The sequence below is a fragment of the Ovis aries genome, chromosome 4 (genome assembly GCF_016772045.2).
Source record: "Ovis aries strain OAR_USU_Benz2616 breed Rambouillet chromosome 4, ARS-UI_Ramb_v3.0, whole genome shotgun sequence".
Classification (NCBI taxonomy): domain Eukaryota; kingdom Metazoa; phylum Chordata; class Mammalia; order Artiodactyla; family Bovidae; genus Ovis; species Ovis aries.
Genome location: NC_056057.1, coordinates 107,446,068 through 107,472,531, shown reverse-complemented (window position 1 = coordinate 107,472,531; position 26,464 = coordinate 107,446,068). Strand labels below are relative to the sequence as shown.

The 26,464-nt window shown below is 48.8% G+C and overlaps 1 protein-coding gene across 5 annotated transcripts; it reads left to right on the top strand.

Moving 5' to 3' along the window:
* KEL (Kell metallo-endopeptidase (Kell blood group)) lies at positions 1-26,464 on the top strand. Of its 5 annotated transcripts, none has more exons than XM_060415180.1 (19): positions 1-169; positions 601-686; positions 997-1,141; positions 1,402-1,578; positions 3,944-4,068; positions 4,374-4,538; positions 9,817-9,876; positions 9,970-10,158; positions 10,388-10,536; positions 12,736-12,865; positions 21,650-21,760; positions 22,832-22,930; positions 23,171-23,248; positions 24,010-24,110; positions 24,265-24,375; positions 24,523-24,590; positions 24,825-24,994; positions 25,346-25,441; positions 26,166-26,464. In XM_060415180.1, exons 2-19 carry the CDS (start codon positions 639-641, stop codon positions 26,325-26,327), a joined length of 2,184 nt encoding a protein of 727 aa, XP_060271163.1. In that variant the 5' UTR covers positions 1-169; positions 601-638; the 3' UTR covers positions 26,328-26,464. The 5 variants fall into 5 exon arrangements, with proteins under 5 accessions (XP_060271163.1, XP_042104888.1, XP_042104890.1 ...); XM_042248954.2 differs by having other exon boundaries at positions 572-686; XM_042248955.2 differs by lacking the exon at positions 1-169 and adding an exon at positions 317-460 and having other exon boundaries at positions 572-686.

The following is a 26,464-nucleotide window of genomic DNA, read 5'->3' as shown; positions in this document are numbered from 1 at the left end:
ATGTGTGTGGGGTCAGGGACTGCGGGTGGCACATGCGCCCTTTCTCCAGGAAAAAGGAACTGGGGTGGGGGTCAGAGCGAGGTTATTTCCTGAATCCCCGTGCTCAGACTCAGCACCTAGAGCAGAAGCGGGACGGATTCTGAGAGCAAGAGAGACGGCCAGACAGACGGCAAGTCCCCTGGAGAAGCCCATTCCCTTTGGGAGTCAGATGCCTAGGGTGGGAGGTGGAGCCAGCTGGTGTGTGTGTGTGTGCGTGTGTGTGTGTGTGTGCGCGCGCGCGTGTGTGTGTGTGTGTGTGCATTCTCTGTCCCCCTCCAGAGAGGAGGGATGTGGGGACTTGGAGAGTAGGAACCGGGGAGGAGAGGCAGGTGATGGGAGATCGAGGGATGGGGGGAAGCCTCAGGAAGAGAATTTCATTCTGAAGCCCGCCTAGGAGCACTGCTCTGGGATGAACATACATGTATGTGTGGCGGGGGGGGAGGGGGGGTGCAGGTAGGGGGGTAGGTGGGCAAGAGAAGGTCTCAAAATGACCTGATATAACTTTCTGTGATGTACCCCCTTCCTGAACCAGCTTCACTGTCCTGCCTCCTCCTCATCCAGTTCAGGAGGGTGGACACAAAGAGTTGGTGGGCAAAGCCATGTGGACTGAGCAAGCGAGTGGATCGGGGACAGGCAGGAGACGGGAGGTAAGTGCGCAGGGCAGCATTCTGACAACTCTTCCAGCTCCCAGGGGTCCAAAGAAGGCTGGATTTGGGAGAATAAGGGGCATTATCTCTGTATCAGGGGGTCCCAGCACCAACTAGCCGGGCAGAGCTCTGACAACCCTTCCAGCTCCCAGGGGTCCAAAAAAGACTGGGTTCAGGAGAATAAGAGGTGTTATCTCTGTACCAGGGGGCCCCAGCACCAAGTAACTGTTCCTTCTTCCTCCTTTCCCCTTCCCTCCCCCATCCCAATTCTCTCCATTGTGTGTTTTTTATTTCCCGGTTCTCGGCACAGAGATCTCCAGAAGAGGAGCCACCCACCGCACAGTATGGATGGTGGCAAAAGACCTTGCGGGCGCTAAAGACCCTTCTGCTCTTCAGTATAATCCTTGGTCTTTCTCTGCTGCTTTGGGGCTACGTGTTCCAGGGCTGTGGTCCTTGTAAGCAAGATCCTAGATCCCCCCACAGCCCACTCTCCGTCCACCCATCCATCCTCCCAAGATCCACCATACATCCTGACCCCTGGGGGCCCTGGGTTCCCAGCCTCGTGCCCCGTGAATCCCTCTCCTGCCCATCAGTCAGACCATTTCCTCCTCATCAGGGTCTCTGTCCCTTTCCCTAACCAGACACTTCTTTGCTTAGCCCCTTGGGGGGAGTCCTCATTGCTTCCTCTTTCGCAGCTCTGAGCTTTTCCCCACAGCCCCTTGCAAGACGTCTGTGTGTCAGGACATCCTGGATCTCTACCTGGCTTCTGGGAACACCAGCGTGGCCCCCTGCACTGATTTCTTTAGCTTTGCCTGTGGAAACATCAACAGGACTGGCAGTCCTTTTCAGGCTCTTGCAGAGGAGAACAGGCGCCTAGTTCGAAGAATCCTGGGTAAGGGAATCAGGATGGAAGGTTCTCGTGCTGGAGGTGCCGTGGAGCCTGGAATGATCATGACTGTCCCTCCCAAGCCTGTGTGGCTGGGGAACAGCCTGCCTGTGCCGTGCTCCACTGGCTCCTAGGGAACTTCTGGGTTTGCCTCTCCATCCCCATGCATTTCACGGCAGATCCTGCCTCTCTTCCATCTCTTCTGGTCCCTCTCCTCCTCATTTCTTTACCTGGTCCCTACCCCCTCACCTTTCCCATGCATCCACAGATATCTGTGTTATCTCCCTTAAAATTTCAGTCTCTACCCTGTGCCCGATGTCTTCCCACACTGGCGTCTCCCCACCACCTACTGCACTTTAATCCTTCTCCCCATCGCCCTCATTCTCCAGCCTTCAAATCCTTCTGTCCTCAATGCTCCCTTGTGGGTGTTACCCTCTCACTCCCATCATCCCCCAGATCCCCACTCTCACAGTTATCTCCTGTCCTCCCTGAAATCTTAGACCATGGCATGCCAGTTGAACTGGAAGGAAGCTGAAACTGGGGTGCCAGAGATGGGTGATTGGAGATGATGGTGGGAGGAAAGAAGGGGCAGAGTGGGTGAGACGTGATGGAGGGGCTTCATCTGATTGTGTGTAAGGGAAGGAATATCAGTTCAGTTCAGTTCAGTTCAGTGGCTCAGTCGTGTCCGACTCTTTGCGACCCCATGAATCACAGCACGCCAGGCCTCCCTGTCCATCACTAACTCCCGGAGTTCACTCAGACTCACATCCATCGAGTCCGTGATGCCATCCAGCCATCTCATCCTCAGTTGTCCCCTTCTCCTCCTGCCCCCAATCCCTCCCAGCATCAGAGTCTTTTCCAATGAGTCAACTCTTCGCATGAGGTGGCCAAAGTACTGGAGCTTCAGCTTTAGCATCATTTCTTCCAAAGAAATCCCAGGGCTGATCTCCTTCAGAATGGACTGGTTGGATCTCCTTGCAGTCCAAGGGACTCTCAAGAGTCTTCTCCAACACCACAGTTCGAAAGCATCAATTCTTCAGCACTCAGCCTTCTTCACAGTCCAACTCTCTATAGAAGGACACAAAAGACATGCTGGAGGAAGGGGAGGACCAAGTTAGAAACCCTGGAGGTAGGAAGATTTCTGTAGCTGGTGGTTCTTTTGAAAAGAACTGAGAGGCGAACCGTCAGGCAGGAACCCAGGCCACCAGGAAGTAGGAAGGTGATCTCAGGATGTTGGTGGATGGTGATGCGGACTGAGGAATGACAATGCAACCAAGGAGATGCATTTTCTCTATAAAGGAGCCCAGAGACCCTGTTGAGAGTATCAGTTGGAATTTGGAAGAAATAAATGTATCCCTTTGCCCTCCTTCTTCTGATGGAAAAGAGTGGAGGTGGGTGTTCCCCGCATAGCAGAGGGCCAGGCTTTCAGGTAAGGTACAGAGATAAAAAGAAAACGTACCCTTCAGACAGATTCTGTGGCCCACAATAGAACAAAAAGATTTCAGGGGGCCTGAGTGAGTAGGGTTAGATAGGAGAGGGTGGAGGGTTCCAGTGGTGTGTGTTTGGGTAATTGTCACGTGTGTGTTTGTTTCCTGGGATCAGAGAGAGGGGAGAGTCTGGACTAGGGGAGCCCGCACTGGTCTCTTGGCTTTGCCAAACCCTTCCTTATGCTCTTCCGCTCCAAGCCCTTGAAAGTTCTCTGATTTCCCTGATTTTTCTAATTCCTTCATTCATCTCCCTCTTGCCTCTCGTTTCTACTCTTTCTGCTTTTTCCATACTCCAGTTATTCCATCTCTTCCCCCAACACCCTTGTCTCTTCCTCTTTATTGCCCTTCTTACATTTCCTTTCCTTTCCTTTTTTTTTCTTTTTCTTATGGTAGCCATTCCACTCGTCTTGTGGAGTATGAGATCTATCTTACTCACACCCACCCCCCAAACCGAGGATTGAACCTGGGCCCTTGGCAGTAATAATGCAGAGTCCTTACCAGGGAATTTCCTCACCTTTCCTTTATCTTCCTCTTTTTCTTCTCCATGTTCTTATTCTTCCAACAAATTGATCCAGCTCATGACTTGCCTGGTGGTGCAGTGGTAAAGAATCTGCCTCCCAAGGCAGGGAACGTGGGTTCAATCCCTGGTTTGGGAACCAAGATCCCATATGCCATGGAGCAACTAAAGAAGCTTACACACCTCACGAACTCAGCAGAGCAAAAAAGGAAAAAAAGAAGTTGTTCCCCTCATCCCTGGGTTCCTCCCCTTCCTTCCTTTTCCCTGAGAATCCTCCCTTCCTTTCCTATAACCTTTCCATCTCCCACCTTCCCTGCTTGTTTCCAAGCTGCCTCAGTCCTTTAATTCCCCCCCACTTCCTTTCTAGAAACCCCGGGTTCCTGGCACCTGGCCCCTGGGGAGGAGAAAGCCTTCGGATTCTACAACTCCTGCATGAACACGGATGCCATTGAGGCAGCAGGGGCCGGTCCCCTCAGACAGGTTATTGAGGAGGTGAGACTGGCACGTCTACTTTTCCGGATGCAGAAAGCACGCAAGACCAATGTGTGCTCAGGGCTGCCATTGTTTCTTCCCCATAGAGGATGGATCTCTTTCCTAGGGGTTTGGGAGGGGGGTGGACATGGCAGTGATCTGTGGACATATCAAGACCTTGGCTGAGGGTAGGAAAAGGGGGACAAAGCTGGAGCCCCAGAAGGAACAGGGGACTCGGGGTAGAAGTCAGGATGCAGCAATGGTGGTGAGGGCTGTGTTGTGAGAGACTGTATCCCTGTGTTGAGCGCTGTTTCTTTTCTTCCCAGCTTGGCGGCTGGCCGATCTCCGGTAACTGGACTGTCTCCGGTAACTCGACTCCGTTAGATTTTAACCAAACTCTGAGCCTTCTGATGAGTCAATATGGTCACTTCCCATTCTTCAGAGCCTATTTGCAGCCTCTTCCCACCCCTCCATACCTGCCAGTCATCCAGGTGAGGGATGCGCTGGCAAAAATGCAGGCCCGCCTCAGATTTGTTCTAGGACCAAAAAAATGTGCAATCCAGGAAAGCGACTTAACTTTGTTGTTACTGTTCAGTCACCATGTCCTGTCTGACTCTTGAGACCCCATGGGCTGCAGCACACCAAGCTTCCCTGTCCTTCACCATCTCCTGGAGTTTGCTCAAACTCATGTCCATTAAGTCAGTGACGCCATCCAACCATCTCATCCTCTGTCATCCCCTTCTGCTGCCCTCAATCTTTCCCAGCATCAGGGTCTTTTCCAATGAGTCAGCTCTTCCCATTAGGTGGTCAAGGTATCAGAGCTTCAGCTTCAACATCATCCTTCCAATGAATATTCAGGATTGATTTCCTTTAGGATTGACAGGTTTGGCCTCCGGGCTGCCCAAGGGACCCTCAAGAATCATCAGCACTGCAATTCAAAAGCGTCAATTCTTCGGCATTCAGCCTTCTTTATGGTCCAACTCTCACATCCATACATGACTACTGGAAAAACCATAGCTTTGACTATATGGACCTTTGTTGGCAAAGTGATGTCTCTCCTTTTTAATACACTATCTAGGTTTGGCAAAGCTTTTCTTCCAAGGAGCAAGAGTCTTTTAATTTTGTGGCTGTAGTCACTGTCCACAGTGATTTCAGAGCCCAAGAAAATAAAACCGGTCACTATTTCCACTTTTCCCCTTTCTATATCCCATGAAGTGATGGGGCCAGATGCCATGATCTTAGTTTCTTGAATATTGATTTTTAAGCCAGCTTTTTTACTCTCCTTTTTTACCCTCACCAAGATACTCTTTAGTTCCTCTTCACTTTCTGCCATTAGAGTGGTATCATCTGCATATCTGAGGTTATTGATATTTCTCTCGGCAATCTTGATTTCAGCCTGTGATTCACCAAGTCCAGCATTTTGCATGACGTACTCTGCACATAGTGAAAGCAGCAGGGTGACAATATATAGCCTTGACATATTCCTTTCCCAATTTTGAACCAGTCAGTTGTTCCATGTAAGGTTCTAACTGTTGCTTCTTGACTTGCATACAGGTTTCTCAGGAGATAGGTTAGGTGGTCTGGTATCCCCATCTCTGAGAATTTTCCAGTTTATTGTGATCCACACAGTCAAAGGCTTTACCACAGTCAATGAAGCAGATGTTTTTGTGAATTCTCTTGCTTTCTCTATGATCCAATGAATGTTGGCAATTTGATGTCTGATTTTTCTGCCTTTTCTAAATCCAGCTTGTACACCTGGAAGTTCTCAGTTCTTATACTGTTCAAGCCTAGCTTGAAGGATTTTGAGAATTACCTAGCTAGCATGTGAAATAAGCACAATTGTGCAGTAGTTTGAGCATTCTTTGGCATTGCCCTTCTTTGGGATTGGAATGAAAACTGACCTTTTCCAGTCCTGTGGCCACTGCTGAGTTTTCCAAATTTGCTGGCACATTGAGGGCAGCACGTTAATGGCCTCACCTTTTAGGATTTTAAATAGCTCAGCTGGATTTCCATCACCTCCACTAGCTTTGTTGGTAGTAATGCTTTCTAAGGCCTACCTGACTTCACATTCCAGGATGTCTGGCTCTAGGTGAGTGACTGCACCATTATCTTTAGAGACATTAATTAATGTTGGAACCAGGGACCTGAGGTGAGATTAGGTAAGAGAGCAGCAGGGCCAGTTCTGGGAAGACCATCTTTCTGGTCTTCCTGGTTGCTTATCTGAATCATCCCTGGAACACTGGACTCGTTCCTCCTGTGGCTTGTACTGCTCTTCTCTTATTTACTTTCAGTTTCCCCAGAGGGAGCTTTTTAAACCAAGAGCTAATTATGCTATTGTCTCTGTTTAAATGCCTTAAATGGCTCACTGGGTCATCAGGATCTGGTTCTTAATCCTTAAGGAAGCCTTGCAAGTCTCCCTCTTACAAACTCCTCCAGCCTTATTTCCTCCTTATGCCCAAAGGCAAGTTCGTGCACTTATAGCTCCGAGGATAGTTCTCAGTTCTTTGCGTGTGTGGCTCCCTTTGACTGCAACACCACTCCTCAATTTGTACACTCAGCCTGGAAAATGCCTATTTTTCACATTTTGGTTTTAATGACTATCCCTTCCAGGATGTCCTCACCCTTCCCCTGACTGCAGTGGAGGTGGGCCTCTCTGTTCTCCCATTTCACATGTTCTCAGCCTTGAACCCTGTGTTGAAGACTAAGCCTCTTAAGGACAGGTTCACACTTTATTCATCTCTGGCCCTCGAGGCCTGGCACAGGGCCAGACATCTGGAGGCCCATGCCGGGTGTTTGTTGAGTGGGTTAATAAAACCTTGGAGGCAGCGGTATTGTGGGAGGCAGTGTGATGCTATATATTTGGCCCCTACTTTCCAAAATTCCACAAAATTACACTAGCATGGATATACAAGAACTGATAATCCTTGTGAGGTATTCTCAAGTTCAGCTCTCAGGGCGTGCTGAGGAGTGTAACTGGTGCAGCCTTGAGAAATTAGCTAAGATCTGAAATGGTTAAGGAGAAGCTCAGAGTGGAGAACTGGGCTGAGCCCTGAAGCCTGGTTGATTCACCTAGGTGACAGTGAAGCTAAAGGGACTTAAAAGGGCTGTAGGGAAGTCCTGAGGCTAGGGAGGAGCCAGGAACAGTGTGACCCCTCCGCGGGTCAGCGAGGAGACTGGTCTCTTAAATAGAGGATTTGGGGTTGTGGGGTGCGGGGGGAGGCAAAAGTAAAGCTGAAGACAGGAGGTTGAACCTGACTCTTCCCAGCCTACAACATCAGACTGAGGTGATAACTTTTGACATAATAAGCAGGGGCCGGGGGTTGGGGGGGGGGGGGAGAGAGTTATGGAGTCCTTTCAAATGTGATGGTTTTACATAATGCCCAGGTAGAGTCAGCGGTTTTTGAGGTCAGCCCGGAGGTGCTGAGGAATCTAGTTGAGCAACCTTGATTCCAAATGGAGATGATTATGACAGAAATGGAAACTGGGGCCAGGAGGATGTAGACAACTTCATCCTAGTGGTGACTGACGGTCCATGGTGATTCAAGAGGACCTGGTGACTGGCTGAAAATCAATAAAAGAAGTGGAGAAATTAGAAAAGGACTCCACAGAGTTGGTTTGGTGTGCATGGAAGGAGGGTGGCTCCCGTAACCTTGAGACTAGGTGGTCTCTGAGGGGAAATGCAGGTGGAGAAAATGACTTGAAGAGGGACACCCCAGTGAGGTGGGGTCAGACAGGAGGAAGAAGGGCCAGAAAGTGGGAGTCAAACCAGTTCCACTGAGTCACAAAGAACAGGGGAGAGGACAGTTCGGGAGGGAGGAGTTATCTTTGATTCCAGACACTTCTGAGCTCAGAAAAGTAAGGAATGAGGAGACGCCACCGGAAACCTTGTGGTTGCTGTCGTTCAGTCCCTAAGTCTTGTCTGACTCTTTGAGACCCCGTGAACTGCAGCCCACCAGGCTTCCCTGTCCTTCCCCATCTTCCAGAGCTTGCTTAAACTCATGTCCATCGAGTCGATGATGCCATCCAACCATCTCATCTTCTGTTGCCTGCTTTTCTCCTGCCCTCAGTCTTTCCCAGCATCAGGGACTTTTCCAATAAGTTGGCTCTTCCCATCAGGTGGCCAGAGCATTAGAGCTTCAGCTTCAGCCCTAGTCCTTCCAGTGAATATGCAGGGTTGATTTCCTTTAGGATTGGCTGGTTTGATTTTCTAGACATAACATCAAAACAATCATGGAAATGGATTCAGCTTGTATGGAGTTAGGAAGGAGGAAAGTTGAAGTAGCCACATAGATGACTTTTAGTTTTTTAAAGTTTGGACATGAAATGTGACAAAGGAGTCAAGTGAAAGCTTTTTTCAAGATAGCAGAAAAGTTTATAGCTCCAGGTAGAAGTAGGGGATTGAAGTCAGATAAGACAAGCCAAAAACATGGGAGAAAAAACCTTCAGGACAGAGATAAGGACACACCAGTGCCAGAACTAGGGTGAGGCACACAAGGGGAGTGGGCTATCATCCTGGGGTGCAGAATTTAAGACAGTATCAAAAACTCACTAATCAAATAGTATTTCAATAAATATTTTTAAAATGTCAAAATCAATGCAAAACCACAATGAAAAAAAATCGCATTTTTGTTCATTGTGAATTTAAAAAAAAATTTTTTTTTCTTCCCCAAATGGATCAAAACTCTATTGCAGACTTTTGGGGAGATATCAATGATTTTTAAAAATGATCAAAAATACATTGTGGATTTTAGGGGGAAACGCATGATGAGTAAAGTTTTGCTGTTACATTCTGTATTTTTTTTAAGCATTAATTTAGATTTTAAAAATTTCAATGAAAATATGATTGATCTTGATTACTGAGTTTTCAGTGCCTCTCTTTTTTTATGGAGCATAATTGCTTTACAATGTTGCGTTAACTTCTGCTGTACAACAAAGTGAATCAGCTGAATGTAGACATATATCCCCTCCCACGTGAGTCTCTCTCCCACGGCCCCCATCCCACTCCTACAGGTCATCACAGAGCACCGAGATGAGCTCTCTGTGCTGTGCAGCAGGTGCCCAATAGCTATCTGTGCTACGCATGGTAGTGTAATCATGTCAATGCCAGTCTCTCCATTTGTCCCCATCCTCCCCTTCCCGCGCCCCCACCAGTATCTGCTTGTCCATTCTCTATGTCTGCGTCTCTGTTCCTGCCCTGAAAACAGATTCATCTATAACAGTTTTCTAGGTTCCATATATATGTGTTCATAGATGATATATATTTTTTTCTTTCTGATTTACTTCACTCTGTATGACAGACTCTAGGTCCATCTACATCACTACACATGACCCCATTCCATTCCATTTTTGTGGCTGAGTAATATTCCATTGTATATATGTACCACTTCTTTATCCAGTCCTCTGTCGATGGACATTTAGCTTGCTTCCGTGTCCTGGCTATTTGCACCCAATATGGGCATCTCACACCATTTGTCCTAGACCTGGCTCTGGCACAGGCAACAGTTCCCTATAGGACATGGGTTATTATGCTTCTCTCTTGCTGAGCACCCCCAAGCTGGTTGAAATACCTTCTTTGTACATTTGCATGTTGGTACATTTGCATGTTGGTCCCTTAGCCCCAGTCTCTCTCTTTTTTGGCTTTCCCACTCCTCCTCTTGGCCCCCTGCAGTCCATTACCTGAGTCTCCCTTCCTGGTCCATCCCCATAGCCCCACACCTGGCCTCTCCTTCCTCCACATTCCCCACTTCTCTCAGCCTCTCTTGTGTCCAGATAGACCAGCCAGAGTTTGACGTTCTCCTCGAGCAAAAACAGGAAACAAACTATGCCCAGGTAAGATGGTGCCGCAGACCAAGGTCCTGACCTCTGATGCTGGAGAAAGGCAGGGGTCGATGGTGTCTGTGACTGAGGTTGCCTTTCCCCCAGATCCTGCGGGAATACCTGAATTACCTGAATCGCCTGGTAACCTTGCTGGGAAGAGACCCAAGCCAAGTGCATGACGACGCCTCCTTTTTCATCTTCATTAACTCACAGCTGAACCAGATGCTGAAGTCTGGGGAGCAGCAGCGGGCCCAGGGCAAAGTCTTCAAGATGGTCACGATTGACCAGTTGCAGGTGCCGCGAGCCCGGGGCTGAGGGAAAATGGGCATGAGGGTCTCACTCCCAAACTTTTTGATCTTCATGTCTTCTTTCTCCTCACTTCTTTAATTCTTGTCCACCCCTAACTTTCCTGACTCCATCCTTTCCCCAGCAGCTCCCCTTCCCAATCCCTCTTCTATCCCAAGGGAGGGGAACCCCCCTCTCTTTTCCGGTCCCCCCTCAACCTCTGTCTCTCTCCTTTAAGAGAGTGGCCCCTGCCATCGACTGGTTGTCCTGCTTGCAAGCAACGTTCGCACCGATGTCCCTGAGCCCCTCTTATCGCGTCGCAGTCCATGACCTGGAGTATTTGAAAAACATGTCACAACTGCTTGAGAAGCAGCTGTTGAAGCACAGGTTTGCCCCACGTCGGGGGTGGTGATGGAAAGAAGGTCTGAGGACCTGGAGGTCTCAGAGACAAAGGACACTGGAGGAGGCAGGCTAGTAAGGGCCTTGCAGGAAGATAGGAGCAATCCAGGGCCGTGTGAGGGCAGGGAGTGGGTGGGTTGGACAGCCTAGGAGGGCATAGAGGAAACAGGAAGAGGGGCTTGGAGGGCATGGGTAAGGAAAACGCACACGAAACGAGGGATCCAGGTAACCAGCAAGACACAGGGTGTGCTGAATGGAGCAGAGGATGGTTTCGGCATTTGTGTCTTAGCAGCTGAGGGGTGTAGGAGGGAGGAGGCACATGGAGGAGTTGGTGGAGGAGACGAAGGCTGGGAAAGCTGGGGAAAGGCTGCTTCTCAGCTGTATTTGAGGATTCTGGGCCCGTTGTGGGAAAGATCAGGAAGTTCTTGATGGACCCTGAAGGTCGGGAGAGGCAGGGTGAGGCTCCGTGTTGGGCTCACTGCTGGCCCTGAGACTGTGTGGCCGCCCCTTGGATACAGTGGCTTCCTCCCGGGACCTTGGACTCTAAGGCTTTCTTCATAGTAACTCAGTGGCAGCAACACCTAGACGCTTCTTCAGAGGGAAGCAAACAACCATTCACACGGATGCAAACAGGTCTGTGTGAGGATAAAAGTCAAATCCAGTGAGAGAGTTGCCAGCAGGGCAGAGAAATATCCTGGGTCCCAGCTTTGGTGTTCTTAAAAGATGCCTCTTAAGAGGAGCTGAGGTGTCTCGGTTGTGGAAGTATTTGAATCTGTTTTGTTAAATCGAAGTCCAGCCTTCTCCCCACTGTGACTTGAGAGGTCTCATCCTTCATTTGGTTCTTTCTTCCGTCATTCTTCACCATCAAGCCAAACTTCAGCAAGCAAGTGTTAGTGTTAGTCACTCAGTCATGTCTGACTCTCTGTGACCCCATGGACTGTAGCCCACCAGGCTCCTCTGTCCATGGGATTCTCCAGGCAAGAATACTGGGGTGGGTAGCCATTTCCTGCTCCAGAGGATCTTCCTGACCCGGGGATCAAACCCAGGTCTCCTGCATTACAGGTGAATTCTTTATCATCTGAGCCACCAGGATAGAAAAACTCTTCTTAAAACAGACAAAAGTTTTGAACAGTGGTTGCCAGGGCCTGAAAGGTGGAGAAATAGAGAAAGGTTGGTGAAAGGGTGCCAACTTTTAGTTATAAGATGAACACTCTCAAGATCCAGTGTATCGGGTAGGTCAAAAAGTTTGTTCTGGTTTTTTTGTAATATAGTATGAGAAAGATTGAGGGCAGGAGGAGAAGGGGGCAACAGAGGATGAGATGGTTGGGTGGCCTCATTCATTCAGTGGACATGACTTTGAGCAAACTCTGGGAGATAGTGATGGACAGGGAAACCTGGCGTGCTGCAGTCCATGGGGTCACAAAGAGGTGGGCATGGCTGAGCAACTGAACAACAACTATGAAAAAACCTGAACGAACCTTCTGGCCAACCCAATATAATATGGCAACTATAGCTGATAACGTATTACAGGCAGAGCTCATTTAATTTTGCTTTGCTGTATTTCACTTTGTAGATACCGTTTTTGCTTTTTTTTTTTTTTTTTAACAAATTAAAGGTCTGTGGCAACCCCGTGTCAAGCAAGTCTGGGGGCACCATTTTTCCAATAGCCTCTGCTCGCTTCATGTCTCTGAGTTACATTTGGGTGATTCTCATGATTTCTCACCCCTTTTCACTATTATTTTAATGGTTAAAGTGATCTGTGATCCGTGAGCTTTGATGTTACTATCCCAATCATTTTGGAATTTTTTTCACAATAAAGTGTTTTTAAATTAGGGCAAACAAGAAAAAAAGAAAAGCCTTTCTTGACGTGTTCACTTGTCAAGTAGTTATTCTCTATAAATAAGGTTTCCTTCGTAGCTCAGATGGTAAAGAATTTGCCTGCAGTGCAGGAGACCTAGGTTCAATCCCTGGGTCAGGAAGATCCCCTGCAGAAGGAAATGGCAATCCACTCCTGTATCCTTGCCTGGAAAATCCCATGGACAGAGGAGCCTGGTGGGCTGCAGTCCACGGGGGCTGCAAAGAGTCGGGCACAACTGAGCGACTAACACACACACGTACAAAGGGAGGGTTTTCTGGTGGCTCTCCCAGAGCCTGGGGGTACATCATCAGTCTCTTTTCTCTCCACAGGGACTTCCTGCAAAGCCACATGATCTTCGGGCTGGTGAGGACACTTTCACCAGCCCTGGACAGTCAGTTCCAAGAGGCACAAAGATTGCTGAGCCAGAAAGTGGGGGAACTGACAGGACGCCCACCCATGGTGAGGAGAGCAGGGAAGAAATTCTCCCGGGTGGGGCGCTGACGAAGCATCTGCCATCTGGCGGGACACATGTGGACATAGCTCCCTGGGAAGGGGCATGGGAACTAGATGCCCCCCAACATCTGGGCCTTCACAGAAGCCCTCAGCTCTTACGCTGAGAGCTGGGACGCCAGGGAGCAGACCCTTGGGCACATGTCTGGCTACCTCCAGGGGCTTTTTGCTGAGTATTAAAATCTAGATAGAAAGCTCTAAGCTGATCAAGAACTGCTTTTCCTTTGTCATGATCTCTAAACTATTCACCAGGCTATCCTGAGCGCTGTGACTTAAGGAGCTGGACATACAGGGTTCACTAGAGTGAGACGCGGTGTAGCTGGCAGGAGGTTCCCTAGAGCAAGAGATGGTGTGGCGGGCAGGAGGTTTGCTAGAGTGAGACGCGGTGTGATGGGCACGAGGTTCGCTAGAGCAAGACATGGTTTGGCGGGCAGGAGGTTTACTAGAGCAAGACATGGTGTGGCGGGCAGGAGGTTTACTAGAGCAAGAGATGGTGTGGCCGGCAGGAGGTTCGCTAGAGTGAGACGTGGTGTGATGAGCAGGAGGTGCCCTAGAGCAAGACGCGGTGTGGCGGGCAGGAGGTGCCCTAGAGCGAGAAGCGGTGTGGCGGGCAGGAGCCTTCGCTCTGTCTAGGTGACTCCAGTGTTCCGTGTCCAGATGTGCTTCATCAAGAGCTCATCCCTGATACCCCTGGGGTCTGTCAGCCGCACTGTGGGCTTCGTGGTGCCGATTCTGACATATCAGAGCACAGGGCTGTGTACCAAACATGCTCCACTAACCAAAGTCCACTCTGACCGTACTCAGGACCGTGAACTTTGAAATCCTAGGTGGACACATCCCAATGTAAGTGGAAGCATCTAGAACATTAGATGGCCTCCAGCCTCTGTGACGCTTCAGGGCAATCTTGTTCATCACTGGGTTTCTTTTTTTAGTAATTTGTGGATCATTTCTCTGCCTTGGAGGAATTCGTGGCTTTAGCAAATCTGAACTATCTATAGAATTTGAAGAAGGGAATTGTAAACACAGGGAGTGGAATGTAGTTATTGCCTATGGAGACTTTAAACTGTGCTAAGCATTTTTCTAAGCCTTTTAAATGTAGGAGTTGATTTGATCCTCACAGCAGTTCCATGAGGAGGGCAGACCATGCCGTCCTCGTTTTACTGGTAGGTAAACTGAGATCCGAAAGTTAAGGATCTCATTCAAGGTAGTATAGATGCTAGCTCGTTAGAGCTAGGATTTGAACTCTGGCTTCAGCATCTGTGTGCTTAATCATTGCAAAAAAACAAACAAAAAAACCCAAAAAACACAAAACAAAAAAAATTCTCTAGGATATTCTCTCAGGTGGGCTAGTCCCCAAGAGCCTTCTGCCCAGTCTTTCTCTTGACTCAGATGAGACAGTGCCCCAGGCCCTCATAGTTAGGATTGCTAGAAAATCCCTGGCAACAAACAAGTTCGTGTAAATTCCAGAACCTAGTCCTGGTAGTACTTTTGGAAGGGTGTAAGAATGCCAACGTTGACATTGACATTTAAAAAATTTAGAAGGCTCACAAATTTCTAAAGTCATCACCCTTTATACACACATATACCCTTCATATATATATTTTATAATCCTTATCTCTCCCCATTTTTTGCTGGTTAGTCACTAAGTCACGTCCAACTCTTTTGCGACACCATGGACTGTAGCCCACCAGGCTCCTCTGTCCATGGGATTTCCAATGTAAGAATGCTGGAATGGGTTGCCATTCCCTTCTCCAAGGGATCTTTCTGACCCAGGGATCGAACCCATATCACCTGCATTCAACAGGCGAACTCTTTACCGCTGAGCCACCAGGGAAGCTTTTAGGATATGTAATTGTCCTTCGACTTAAAAGCTGAGTCAGACTCTACCAACAGATAGTTCTGTGACTTGATGAAGCCCCTTCCCTGATCTGGAATGGTACCAAATATGATGCATAATAATGATAGCTGAAATATGTTGAGTAGTTACTCTATATCAGGCAGTGCTTATTTTATTTACTACTCTCAGAAATGCTCTGAGGGCCTTAAAAGGACAAGTAACTTTCCCAAGACCAAACACCTCGTAAGTGAAGAAACAGACTCCAAAACAGGTCTGCCTGACCTGTGAGGTCACATTTTTAACAACAAACTGCAGGGTTGAGAAATAGTGGGTGGTAACAAAAAATGCTTTGGCAAATTCTTTCTATAAAGATCAAGATAGTAAATTTTTTTGGCTTAGTGGTCTGTGTGAGCTGTGTTGCAACCACTTATTTCTGTCCTTGTAACATAAGAGCAATCATATGCTCAGTAAATGAATGGGTGTAGCTGTGTTCTAAGAAAGGTCTTGTTTAGATGCTCTCTGAATTTCCAAGAGGGAGCGATCAGGGTTTAAATGGTCAGTGAGATAGCTGAGCAGGAGGTAGGCCATAAGGAAGCAGTGTCTAGGGAGAGGAAAGTGTTTTCCGGGAAAGGAAAGAATGTCGTCTCATTGCGACAAGGGAAGGCTAGTTGAGGTTTGGTGCAGTGTGAGGGACCCTCTTGGTGGCTCTGGCTGAGAAGAGGTGACAGGGCTTGCTGGAAGGCTGTCCTGCTTGCCTGGAGGGTTGAGAATCAGCCTGGAAACCAGTGCAACTGAAGCAGAGAAAGCAAAGTGTAAGAATAGGGAGGAAATCAGTGCTTCCCAGGTGGCTCAGTTGGGTAAAGAATCTGCCTGCAATACAGAAGACATGGGTTCGATCCCTGGGTCAGAAAGATCCCCTGGAGGAGGGCATGGCAACCCACTCCAGTATTCTTGCCTGGAGAATCCCATGGACAGAGGAACCTGGGAGGTTACAGTTCATGGGGTCACAAAGAGTCAGACACTACTGAAGCGACTAAGCATTGTGGAGGGTGGGGTGGAGGTAAGGAGGGGAGGAGGAAATCAGAGAGGGGCTGCTGCTGCTGCTACTAAGTCGCTTCAGTCATATCTGACTCTGTGTGACCCCATAGACGGCAGCCCACCAGGCTCCCCCGTCCCTGGGATTCTCCAGGCAAGAACACTGGAGTGGGTTGCCATTTCCTGCTGCTGCTGCTGCTGCTGCTAAGTCGCTTCAGTCGTGTCCGACTCTGTGTGACCTAGGAGGGGATTATACCAGGCCCTGGTCTGTCACCGTAAGGTATTGGGTTTTTCTCTGCAAGTAACAGGGGCCTGTAGAAGGATTTATCTGTTTTATGTTTTAAAAGAACATATTCTGTAGGTAAGCAGCAGTCTCCTGATGGATGTTTGGTGTGAGAGGGGGAGTGGAGTCAAAGACACCATGCAGCTTTTGGCCTTAATTGGACCAAAATGCATATTTCCATCCGATGGTCATGAATTACAGATGTCTCACTATGTTCTCCTGAATGAATTCCAATTTGTAATGCTCTTATTCAGAAGGGCTGTCAGGTCTCATCTGACCATATTTTGTTTATTAATTTTGGGTATATGTAGTCAGCGAAAATGGCTGTTAAGCCAAGTTTTTCTCTTATTAAACTTGAGAAGCTGAGTTTGGGAAATTAAAAGCAGAACTTCACATTTGTGTCTGTTAAGGGTAAACTATTTAGGTTTACGCCAACATCTGTGTTTACTCAGGGGATTTTAGCCTTTGTTTCAGTGATCTGTGATTTCTGCCTTGAGTCATTTGTGGTTTTATTTACTGAGTCTTCATCTGGATTACTGGTAAGATTCTGCAGAGGAAAGAGTATTAATTCAGGTTATTGAAGACCAGTGTAGTCAGCAATCCATTTATGCAACAAATATTAATTGAGTCCCTATTTTATGCCAGACACTTCTCTAGATTCTTCGGATTCTTCATGAACAAAATAGACAGAAATCTCTGTCCTCAAATGCTTCTATTCTAATAGAGACAGAAAGACTCTAAGCTAAATAAAACACATTGGATGGTATTGAAAAAAAACTGAAAGTGTTAGTCGTTCAGTCACGTCCCATTCTTTGTGACCCCATAGACTTGCCCGCCAGGCTCCTCCACACATGGAATTCTCCAGGCAAGAATACTGGAGAGGATAGTCATTCCCTTCTCCAAGGTATCCCGACTCAAGGTTCAAACTCAGGTCTCCTGCATTGCACACAGATTCTTTACCATCTGAGCCACCAGGGGATGGTATTAAGTGTTATGAAAAAATAAACAAAGGAAAGCGGGAGAGAGATACCTAGAGTGGACATGTTACAATGTTCAGTGGGGCAGTCAGGGAAGCTTGTACTAAATTGGAGACATTAATCACTGACATTCCCTTCTGGGTCAGCCAGTTCAGAATTCATTCAAACAACACTGTTATTTAACATGGATTTTTCCATCGATTTCACAAGGACATAACTTACGGTTGTACCAGATGGTATCTTGAAATCAAGATAGCACCAACAGAATGGAATAGAGCTTGAGAATTTACAGAGCATGTTCTGTGTGGTATTTCCCCTGTTCTCCCAAGCAGCTCTGTGAGCTAGACGGAACAGGCATTAGGCTCCTACATACAGCTTGTGTAATTGAAGTGCGAGGGTGTAAGTTATTACAGTAATTCACATTTAGTAAATGCTGAATTCTCTATGCAGAGGGAGAACCACCGTGATCCTGGAGGATGAATCTGGCTCATCGGTGTGTTTCGTTGGACTCTAAAGATTTTTACAAACTTGTCTTGAATGGCTGACTTTCAAAAATTAGGCAATAACACACAAAGAGAGTTCCAGCCCTTTTGGTTGTTGTTTTCAACGTGAGTGCTGAGTTAGCCTCTTCCCAGGGCAACAAATGACTGGAACTGAGGGATGCAGCCAGGAGGGATGAGGCCTGGATATGGGGTTGCCATCACCCCTTCTGGTCCTGGGGTTCTGATGGTGGGCTGCTTCTGTTATTCATGGTACCTCACGGCCCCTATTTGAGTTTCTGACTCTTGATCAACTGTTCATTCTAATTTAGTGACTCTTTAAAAATGATGACATTTATTTTTAGTGCTATAAATATATTTATTCTTATAGTCACATTACTTTTAAAAACTATTTTATATTGAACTATAGTTGATTAACAGTACTGTGATAGTTTCAGATGAACAGCGAAGGGACTCAGCCATACATATGCACGTATCCATTCTCCCCCAAACCCCTCCTCCCATCCAGGCTGCCACATAGCACTGTTCACACTTTCCTGTTCTATACAATAGGTTCTTATTGCTCAGCTGCTCAGTCGTGTCCGATTCTTTGCAACCCTGTGGACTGTGGCCCGCCGGGCTCCTCTGTCCACGGGATTCTCCAAGCAAAGACACTAGAGTGAGTTGCCATTTCCTCTTCTAGGGGACCTTCCCAACCCAGGGATCCAACCCACGGGTTGAACCCACGTCTCCTGTGACGCCTGCATTGGCAGGCAGATTCTTTACTACTAAGCCACCTGGGAAGCCCTCAGGTCCTTGTTGGCTACCCCTAAAAATGATGACATTTGAAAATAATTTTGACATTATTCATCCCCAGTTACCCTACACTGGCCCTCAGAGTGCTAGTCACTCAGTTGTGCCCCGGATACTGAAGTGGGTTGCCATTTCCTTCTCCAGGTAATCTTCCAGATCCAGGGATTGAACCTGGGTATCCTGCATTGCCAGTAGATTCTTTACTGTCTGAGTCACCAGTGACGCCACCAGGGGCCCCAGAAGTTACACATGATTTTCCAGGTGTTCAAAAATAATTGGTTTAATGATTCATTCTAGATTTGTGCTTCAAAATGCGCATTAAGGATTCCTGGCTCACCTGTAATCTCTAAAATCTACTTTCCCCTTACTGAAAATTGCACAGAAGTCCACTCCCCTCCAGACTCTTGGAGTTTTTCTTGATTTCTTTCATGTTTGTCATTACCCATGGTTCCAAGGTTCTATCTGCAAATATTTTTCTTTCTTTTTTTAAAATTTATTTTATTCAAGTAGAGTTTTTACAGTGTTTGTTAATTTCTGCTATACAGCAAAGTGATTTAGTTATATATATATATATATATATATATATATATATATATATATATATATAATTTGTAGAGCACATTCTGGGTAGTATTTCCCCTGTTCTCCCAAGCAGCTCTGTGTGTATATATATACACACACACACACATTGTTTTTGATATCCTTTTCCATTATGGCTTATCACAAGACGTTGAATATAGGTCCCTATGCTATACAGTAGGACCTTGTTCATACACTCTCTGTATAATAGTTTGCATCTGCTAATCCTGAACTCACAATCCATTCCTTACTCACATCCTTACAGGTTTTTTTTTCTGTCTCTTGACCTATTGAGCCTCATTATCTTGGATTTGAAGTATTTCTTCCACCCTTTATATTTTAACAGTGATTTTTTTTCTTTCTCTACAATTAATATGGTATACTCTATCATCTCATGTCTCGAGAGACAACTCAGATACTGATAACCCCCAGCAGATGAATACATAACCTGTCAACCTCCACCCCTGAGACTTAGCATTCATTTATAGATCCTGGAAGTTACTTTCCTGCATATAGAACATACGACTCAGCACAGTTGTGACAAGAAGAGTCACAGAGTGGCACAGAGACAGCCGTGAATGGTCCAAGGTGGTCTCCGTATGCTTCAGGAACCAATCAGGGTCTACCATGGCCCAGGCTACGGGCTCTAGCGTGGAGCTGACAAAGGCTGCTAAGGGCAAGTATAGGCAAAAGGGATCAGAAACAACTCAAGAACCAGGAGGGGCAGACAGGGCAGGCAGATCCACATGATCAAGCCCAAGGCTCATGTGCTCGCTGCTGTCCTGGGTGCAGCCCTCCACCTGCTTCAGCTGTCTGCTGAGAAGCAGTCTCAGAACTGAGCTTGTCCTCAGGAGGCTGCAGGAGATGAACCCAAAGGTGGCCAGCAGAGTCTGCACCTGTCCCCAGCATTGCCGTCAGATCCAGGGGCCTTTCTATTTGTTTTTCATGTTTGTGGGCTTCAGAGCATCAGCTAATACAGTATCAAAAGTGTCTGAGTCCCTTCTCACCAGGAGAAGGTCCTTAATAGACCTCATAGCGAGGGGGCAGACAGGAACACAGAGACGTGGGCAACTGGGCCTGGAGCAACCTCCAAAAAGGCAACCATTCTAATAGGCAGGCCCAGGAGTGTCTTCAACAACAGTAGCGGCTTTCCTTTCTCTTTCCTCTTCCACTGGAAGCCCCATGAGCAATCTCCAACCTTAGGACCAGAATGTATGGTGGCAGCCTATGTCACTTTCCTGCCAGGAGACCCTGGAGGGTAAAGAAGCAACAGGAATGAAGTCTTGCAACTTCATCCCACTCAACCCAAATTAGCATATTAATATGTTTTTCCTAAGTCCCCACTCAGCTTTCCTTACTCTTGCTTCCTTCAATTCATCTCTCACATGCCCTGCCTCATCTCTTCAACACCATCCACACCAGCATCTCTCTCTTGTTCCTTATTCTTTCCATCCTGCTGTTTAAAACCACCCTGATCGCCAAAGTCCTCTTTGAGTTTTTATCTATCTGTTTCTCCACCTTTGAAGGTATCCATCATCTCATCCTATATTCTTTTTTAAAAAATGTATTTCTTTTGTTTTATTTATGTGACTGTGTTGGACCTTAGTTGCAGCACATGGGACCTTCGTTGCATCGTGTGGGATCTCTAGCTGTGGCACTTGGATTCTCTGGTTATGGTGTGGGCTCCAGAGCACATGGGCTCGGTATTTGTGGTATGGACTTCATTGCTCTGTGACATGTGGGCTCTTAGTTCCCCAACCAGGAATCGAACCCATGTTCCCATCCCCTGCATTGCAAGGCAGAGATTCTTAATCACTGGACCACCAGGGAAGCCCCTCATCCTATATTCTTTTCCCTGATTTGGCAGAAATCTCCTTAGCTCTCTGAATTGCATATATTTAGTCTTTTCTTTTTTCCTCTGCTCCTACCAAGCAATATGGTATCTAAAACTCAATTTTGCTCTGATAACTTTCTGCTTTATAAGAGAAGGTCTTACCATTTGCGGAGTCGGGGAGGAAGGCAGGAGGCAGGGAAAAATTTCCTTCTTCAGTTCCTAGTTTAGGTAAAGAAGCTTGGGAGGAGGGGTGTCTTCACTGGGATCCCTGAGCCGTGCACATGGTGGGAGGGGTGTGTAGTAGGCAGGGACGAGGTGGCAAGCAGATCTGCCAAAGTGAGAGGGTTGGCTCTGTGTGTGTGTAGTAGTCGCTCAGTCGCATCTGACTCGTTGTGACCCCCTGGACTGTAACCTACCAGGCTCCTTTGTCCATGAAATTATCCAGGCAAGAATACTGGAGTGAGTTGCCATTTCCTTCTCCAGGGGATCTTCCTGAACCAAGGATCAAGCCAGGGGTCTTCTACATTGCAGGCCGATGCTTTACCGTCTGAGCTACTAGGGTTGAATCTAGTCCTGTCCTTCCCAGGAGCCCTTTAGTTATCCAGAGGGATGCTTCCCAGAGGCCTTGCTTTCGAATTCAGTAGGCAATAAACAAGGATAGTTTGCCCAGCCCAGCCTCATGACTAGTGCTGGAGAAGTTCTGAGCCCCTTTGTGCTAAGCAGCAAACCCCCCATCTGTGTCATCAAAACGGTTTATAGACCAAAGGGAGACAGACGCAGGAAGTCCAGAAAAGAGAACATCCCCTGGGGGAGAGGGTCTAGGCAAGCCTGGCCTGGAAAAGTGGATGAGGAAGAACTCTTGACAGGAGCCGCTCATTTCAGCTTTGTCTCTGCAGCCGGTCCACCCTCGCTGGATGATGTGCGTGGAGAAGACAGAAGCTTTCTTCGAGCCCACACTGGCCGCCTTGTTCATCCAGGAGACTTTCAGACCCAGCACCCATAGTGCTGTGCGTGAGGGCTCCTCTTCAGCCGAAGTCCCCCCACCTCTTCCCACCCAACCCATCTTCTCGACTTTGCCCTTCCTGATGGTTTCCATGGTCAGAGAACCAGGCAGTTAGAGAATCCAGAGAGGGATACGCAGCACCCCTAGAGTCTGCATGGTTCAGTCCGCACAGAGTCCGCGCGGCACACACCACCCTGAACAAGCCACCCGGCTTTACTGCTCATGTGTTTCTTCAACCATAAAATGAGAAAACTGAACTCTATGACCTCTCAGCCTACTCCTTGTCTGTCTATGATTTTTGAACTACTTGTAAAACTATGTAAGAATGGCAAGCTATCACTGTAAGAACCACCCATGGTAACTACTGAATACCTCGCAGTGCCTACCATGTGCGTGGTACTCTGGTAAGCGATTCACACGAACTGCTTTAATTCCTGGTATCACAGAGGGGTTAAGTGATTTGCCCAAGACCACACAGCTACCCCAAATAGTGGAGTCAAGGTTTGAACTCAGGTTGCCGATGTTGTCATCTGTTTTCCTCCATCTAGAAAGGAAGTACGCAGGATGGTAGACGGCGGAGAAAGTAGTAACTCCACAGTCAGGCTGCACAGCTGGGACGGCTTTAGCTTGTTGGGAAGCGGACGAACCCGGGAAGATGGGGAGAGGAAATGCAGGCCTTCAGAAAGATGGCTGAGGAGGGCTCTTGAGAGCAGAGAAGGGGATGGTGGTCCTCTTCCTCCCCCAGCTTTCTGAACGGATTGCCTGGCCAAAAGGATGTTGTCTCCCCTGCAGGCTGAGGTCTCCCCACAGACAGGAACTGTCTCCCCTGCCAGTTCTTAGGAGTCACCCGTCCCCACCTTCCTGTTCTGTGCTTGGTACCTCCTTTCCATCGCCACAGCTCTCTGTGCCCTGAGTTTTTGCTCACCTAGCAGATACCACTTCCTCTTTCTGAGGTCTTCCTCCTCCTGGCAGCTCCTCAGGGCCAAGGCCCCTTCCTGGAGGGCTGGTGGGCAGGACCCAGGACTAAGACTGATCCTGATCCCATTTTCTTCTCCCTGTGCCCCCCTGCCTGCAGGCCATGGAATTATTCACTACCATCAAGGATACCCTCATCTCTCACCTTCCTACAGTTCCCTGGATGGATGGAGAGACCCGGGCAGAGGCCCAGGACAAGGTAAGGCCAGGAGAAGGAGACAGCATGGGGATGTGCAGTGGGTGTCAGCGGGGCTGGGATCAGGACAGCACAGTGACTGGGGAAGGGTGCTCAGTCAGTGCACCAGGCAAGTGTCACCGCTGACGTGCCGCACGGACACCCTGGTGACACCACCAGAGGAGGGGACAGGGCAGTGAGCCGGAGAAAGCCCCTATGATGGACCCGAGGTCATTAGAGTCCTCTGCCTTCATGCCTTCCCAGCTTACCCAACTGCAGGTGAAGATGGGGCCCTCGGAGTGGGCCCTGAAGCCAGACCCGGCCAGACAGGAATACGACGACGTGAGTACCCCCCGGCCAGGCCCTTTCTAATCCTCAGCTTCCTCATCCTCTGCGCTATCTGAGTAGCAGACAGCCATTTTCCCTGGTTGACCCTAACCCACCCCTTCTCTGCCCTGGTAATGACTGGGCTTAACGGGTGAGCAGCCACACAATGGGGCTTCCCTGGTGGCTCAGTGGTAAAGAACCTTCCTAGCAGCGCAGGAGACATAAGAGACACAGGTTTGATCCCTGGGTGTGGAAGATCCCCTCGAGGAGGGCATGGCAACCCACTCCAGTATTCTTGGACAGAGGAGCCTGGTGGGTTATATAGTCTGTGGGGTCGCAAAGAGTCAGACATGACTGAAGTGACTTAGCACGCACAGCCACACTGTAGGTTTTGCCAGCAGAACAGAACTTTTTCAGGTAGTGGTGTGTGTGTGTGCACACTCACACCCATGCATTTGTGTGACTTGCTTGAATGGGTGTGTGTGTGTGCTGATATACGTGAAGCTGGTTTGCAGTAACACACAAACTGGTGTGTTACTGCAAACTTGAGTGTGTGTGTGTGTGTGTGTGTGTGTGTGTGTGTGTGTGTGTGTGCTGATGCACGTGAAGCTGGTTTGCAGTAACACACAGTGGTGTCCTGGAGCCAGCTTTCCACCGTTGTGGGGATGTGTCTGGGTCAGGGCTTATCTGCCTGCCTCAGACAGCCACATCAGGGTGTATCAGTGTGTGTCTGCATTTGTCTCCATGTATTTGAGTCACGTCCTGGCTCCTCCCAGGTGCAACTTGGACCCAGCTTCCTCCAGACCTTCCTGAGTTGCGTCCGCTCCCGCCAAGCCAGAGTCATCCAGGGGTTCTTGCAGCCTTTCTCCAGTCACAGGTATGAAAGCCAGGGAGACACAGACACCACATCCCAGAGACAGCTGTCCATAATTCCCAGGAAAGACACGGAGGTTCAGGGGAACAGCAGCAGCCCTTCAGGAAGGGCTTCAGGTAAATGATGGAGCTAGAGTTTGGGTGTGCTCTTCCCACAGGTGGCAGGTGCCTCCCTGGGGCCTCAAGGCTTCCTATTCAATACCTGACAACGTGATGGTCTTCCCAGCCGGGCTCCTCCAACCCCCATTTTTCCACCCTGGCTACCCCAGGTATGGGCCATTCTCTGAGGTGGGCAGGAAGTCTCCTGAGAGTCATGGACCAGTGTTACAATGAATGATGGACGGGACTTGTGGTTGGAGAACTGGGGCCAAACCTTGGAAGGATTCTGAGGGTCAGACGAGCCCTTGTCTCCCTAGAGCTGTGAACTTTGGCGCTGCTGGCAGCATTATGGCCCGTGAGCTGTTGCACATCTTTGACCAGCTCTGTGAGTAGCAGCAGGCCACTGGCAGGACTGGCAGGTGGGGCCATCAGGAAGGTGGGTGAGGTCCCCAAAGTTGGCCCAGAGGAGGAGGCAGGGAGGCTGTGCCAGGGCTCCAGCCCTGGGTGTGTCCTGGAGCTCTTGCAGCTCTCCCAGGAGCCAGCACGGTTTGCAGAAGCCCCACGTCTTCATCTGGGCATCACTCCACAGCGTTTCCCCCGCTTGCCCCATTTTCAACAGTACTCCCCGGGGGCTGCCCGGCCTGTGACACCCGTGCCCTGCAGAAGGCACTGCTGTGCCTGGAACGCCTCTATGCTGCCTTTCCGTCACCCAGGGGAACCTCCTTCGATGTCTCCCACACGCTCCTGGAGGATGCTGCAGACGCCGGGGCACTGGCCATCGCACTGAAGGTAACACATCCCAAGGGCTGGGACCTAGTTTTACCAGTAGAACAGACGGCCTGTCACTGGTGTTTCCTTCCACCATCCCTCATGCAAACATGCAAAGCTTTCTGCCCTTCACATCCCTACTGAACCGCTGGCAACTTGAGGACTCCCACCCCCACTCCACAAGGCCTCTTCTCGAGGCTATCCACAGGTCTTACAGCAAGAATGTCTTCTCCTGGTTCAGATCAGTGTGTCAGTGCTGAACTTGGGAAGGACCAGGAGCTGGTTTTGGATATTGTATATAGGGCATCAGACTTCCAGCTGGCTACGGGTCTGGAGCCTAAGGGCAACTCTCCATCCCACCCCCATATCCAGGCATACAAAAAGAGGCTAGTACTGTTCCGTGGGGAAACCATCCTGCCCGGCCTAGACCTCAGCCCCCGGCAACTCTTCTTCCGAAGCTATGCCCAGGTAAGCCGCCAACATCTCCCACCAGGGCTTAATCCACGTCAGATAAATACCCTCCCATTAATGCTCAGAGAATCTCTCCTGCCTGAAACATCTCCCCCCAGTGTCAACCCTCTGCGGCACAAATCCACACTGTCACCCTTTCACACTTGTGCCTTGGGGAGCATCCTTCATCCTACTATAAATTCTTCTACCGAGTCTAGCACTCTCCTCAAAAAAAAAGAGAGAGAGGAAAAAAAAAACTTCATTCCTAAATTCCTCCTTGAGATGAGACCAACTTTTGTCTTCTCTCATTTCTTCTAGAAATACAGATGCCTTCCAAAAGAGCCTTAACAGACTATCCACTGATCATATTCCTCCTTGGAGACCCCACCCCTAGGTGGGGTCCCCACCTGACATATCCCCCCGCCCAGTGCCCTGTATTCCCTCAGAAGACACTGTCCCCAGTTCCCCAGGACGCTTGAAGACCCCCACAGAGTTCTCACAACAGACCTGCCTCTAGGGCACTTTTAGATGTTATGACGACACAGTTCCGCCCTCACCAGATACCCGCTGCCAGACTAAATGACCTGCAAATGGCAAATATCTTCTTCCTCCCCGAGGCTGGGAGCACTCTGTCCCTGCTTCTGTCTTTGTCTGCTGTCCCTGGTCACCAGGCCTGCTGCGTCCTGCTCATCCAATGCTCTGCTGTCCTCCTCACCCTGTGTGGACCTCTTTTTCTCCCCAGGTGATGTGTAGGGACCCCAGCACCCAGGATCCTCAGGACATTCACAGCCCTCCTACCCTTCGAGTCCACGGTCCCCTAAGCAACAGTCCAGCCTTCACCAGACACTTCCGCTGTCCCCAGGGGGCCCTCCTGAACCCCTCCAGCCGCTGCCAACTCTGGTAACCTGGCCAGTTCCCAAAGAGATCTCAGTACAGGTGTATCGGCATCTCTGTGCCCCAACCCGGAAATCAGGGCAACAGGTCCTCTGCCCTTCCATTCCAAAAATAAAAGCTGGCCCTTGGCTTCTGCCTGTCTCTTAA

Excerpts from the sequence above, each read along its gene's own strand:
- KEL (XM_060415180.1), top strand. The coding sequence starts at position 639 with ATGTGGACTGAGCAAGCGAGTGGATCGGGGACAGGCAGGAGACGGGAG. Across the intron at positions 24,376-24,522 it reads TTCCACCCTGGCTACCCCAG|AGCTGTGAACTTTGGCGCTG; the intron begins GTATGGGCCATT and ends TTGTCTCCCTAG. Across the intron at positions 24,591-24,824 it reads GCACATCTTTGACCAGCTCT|TACTCCCCGGGGGCTGCCCG; the intron begins GTGAGTAGCAGC and ends CATTTTCAACAG.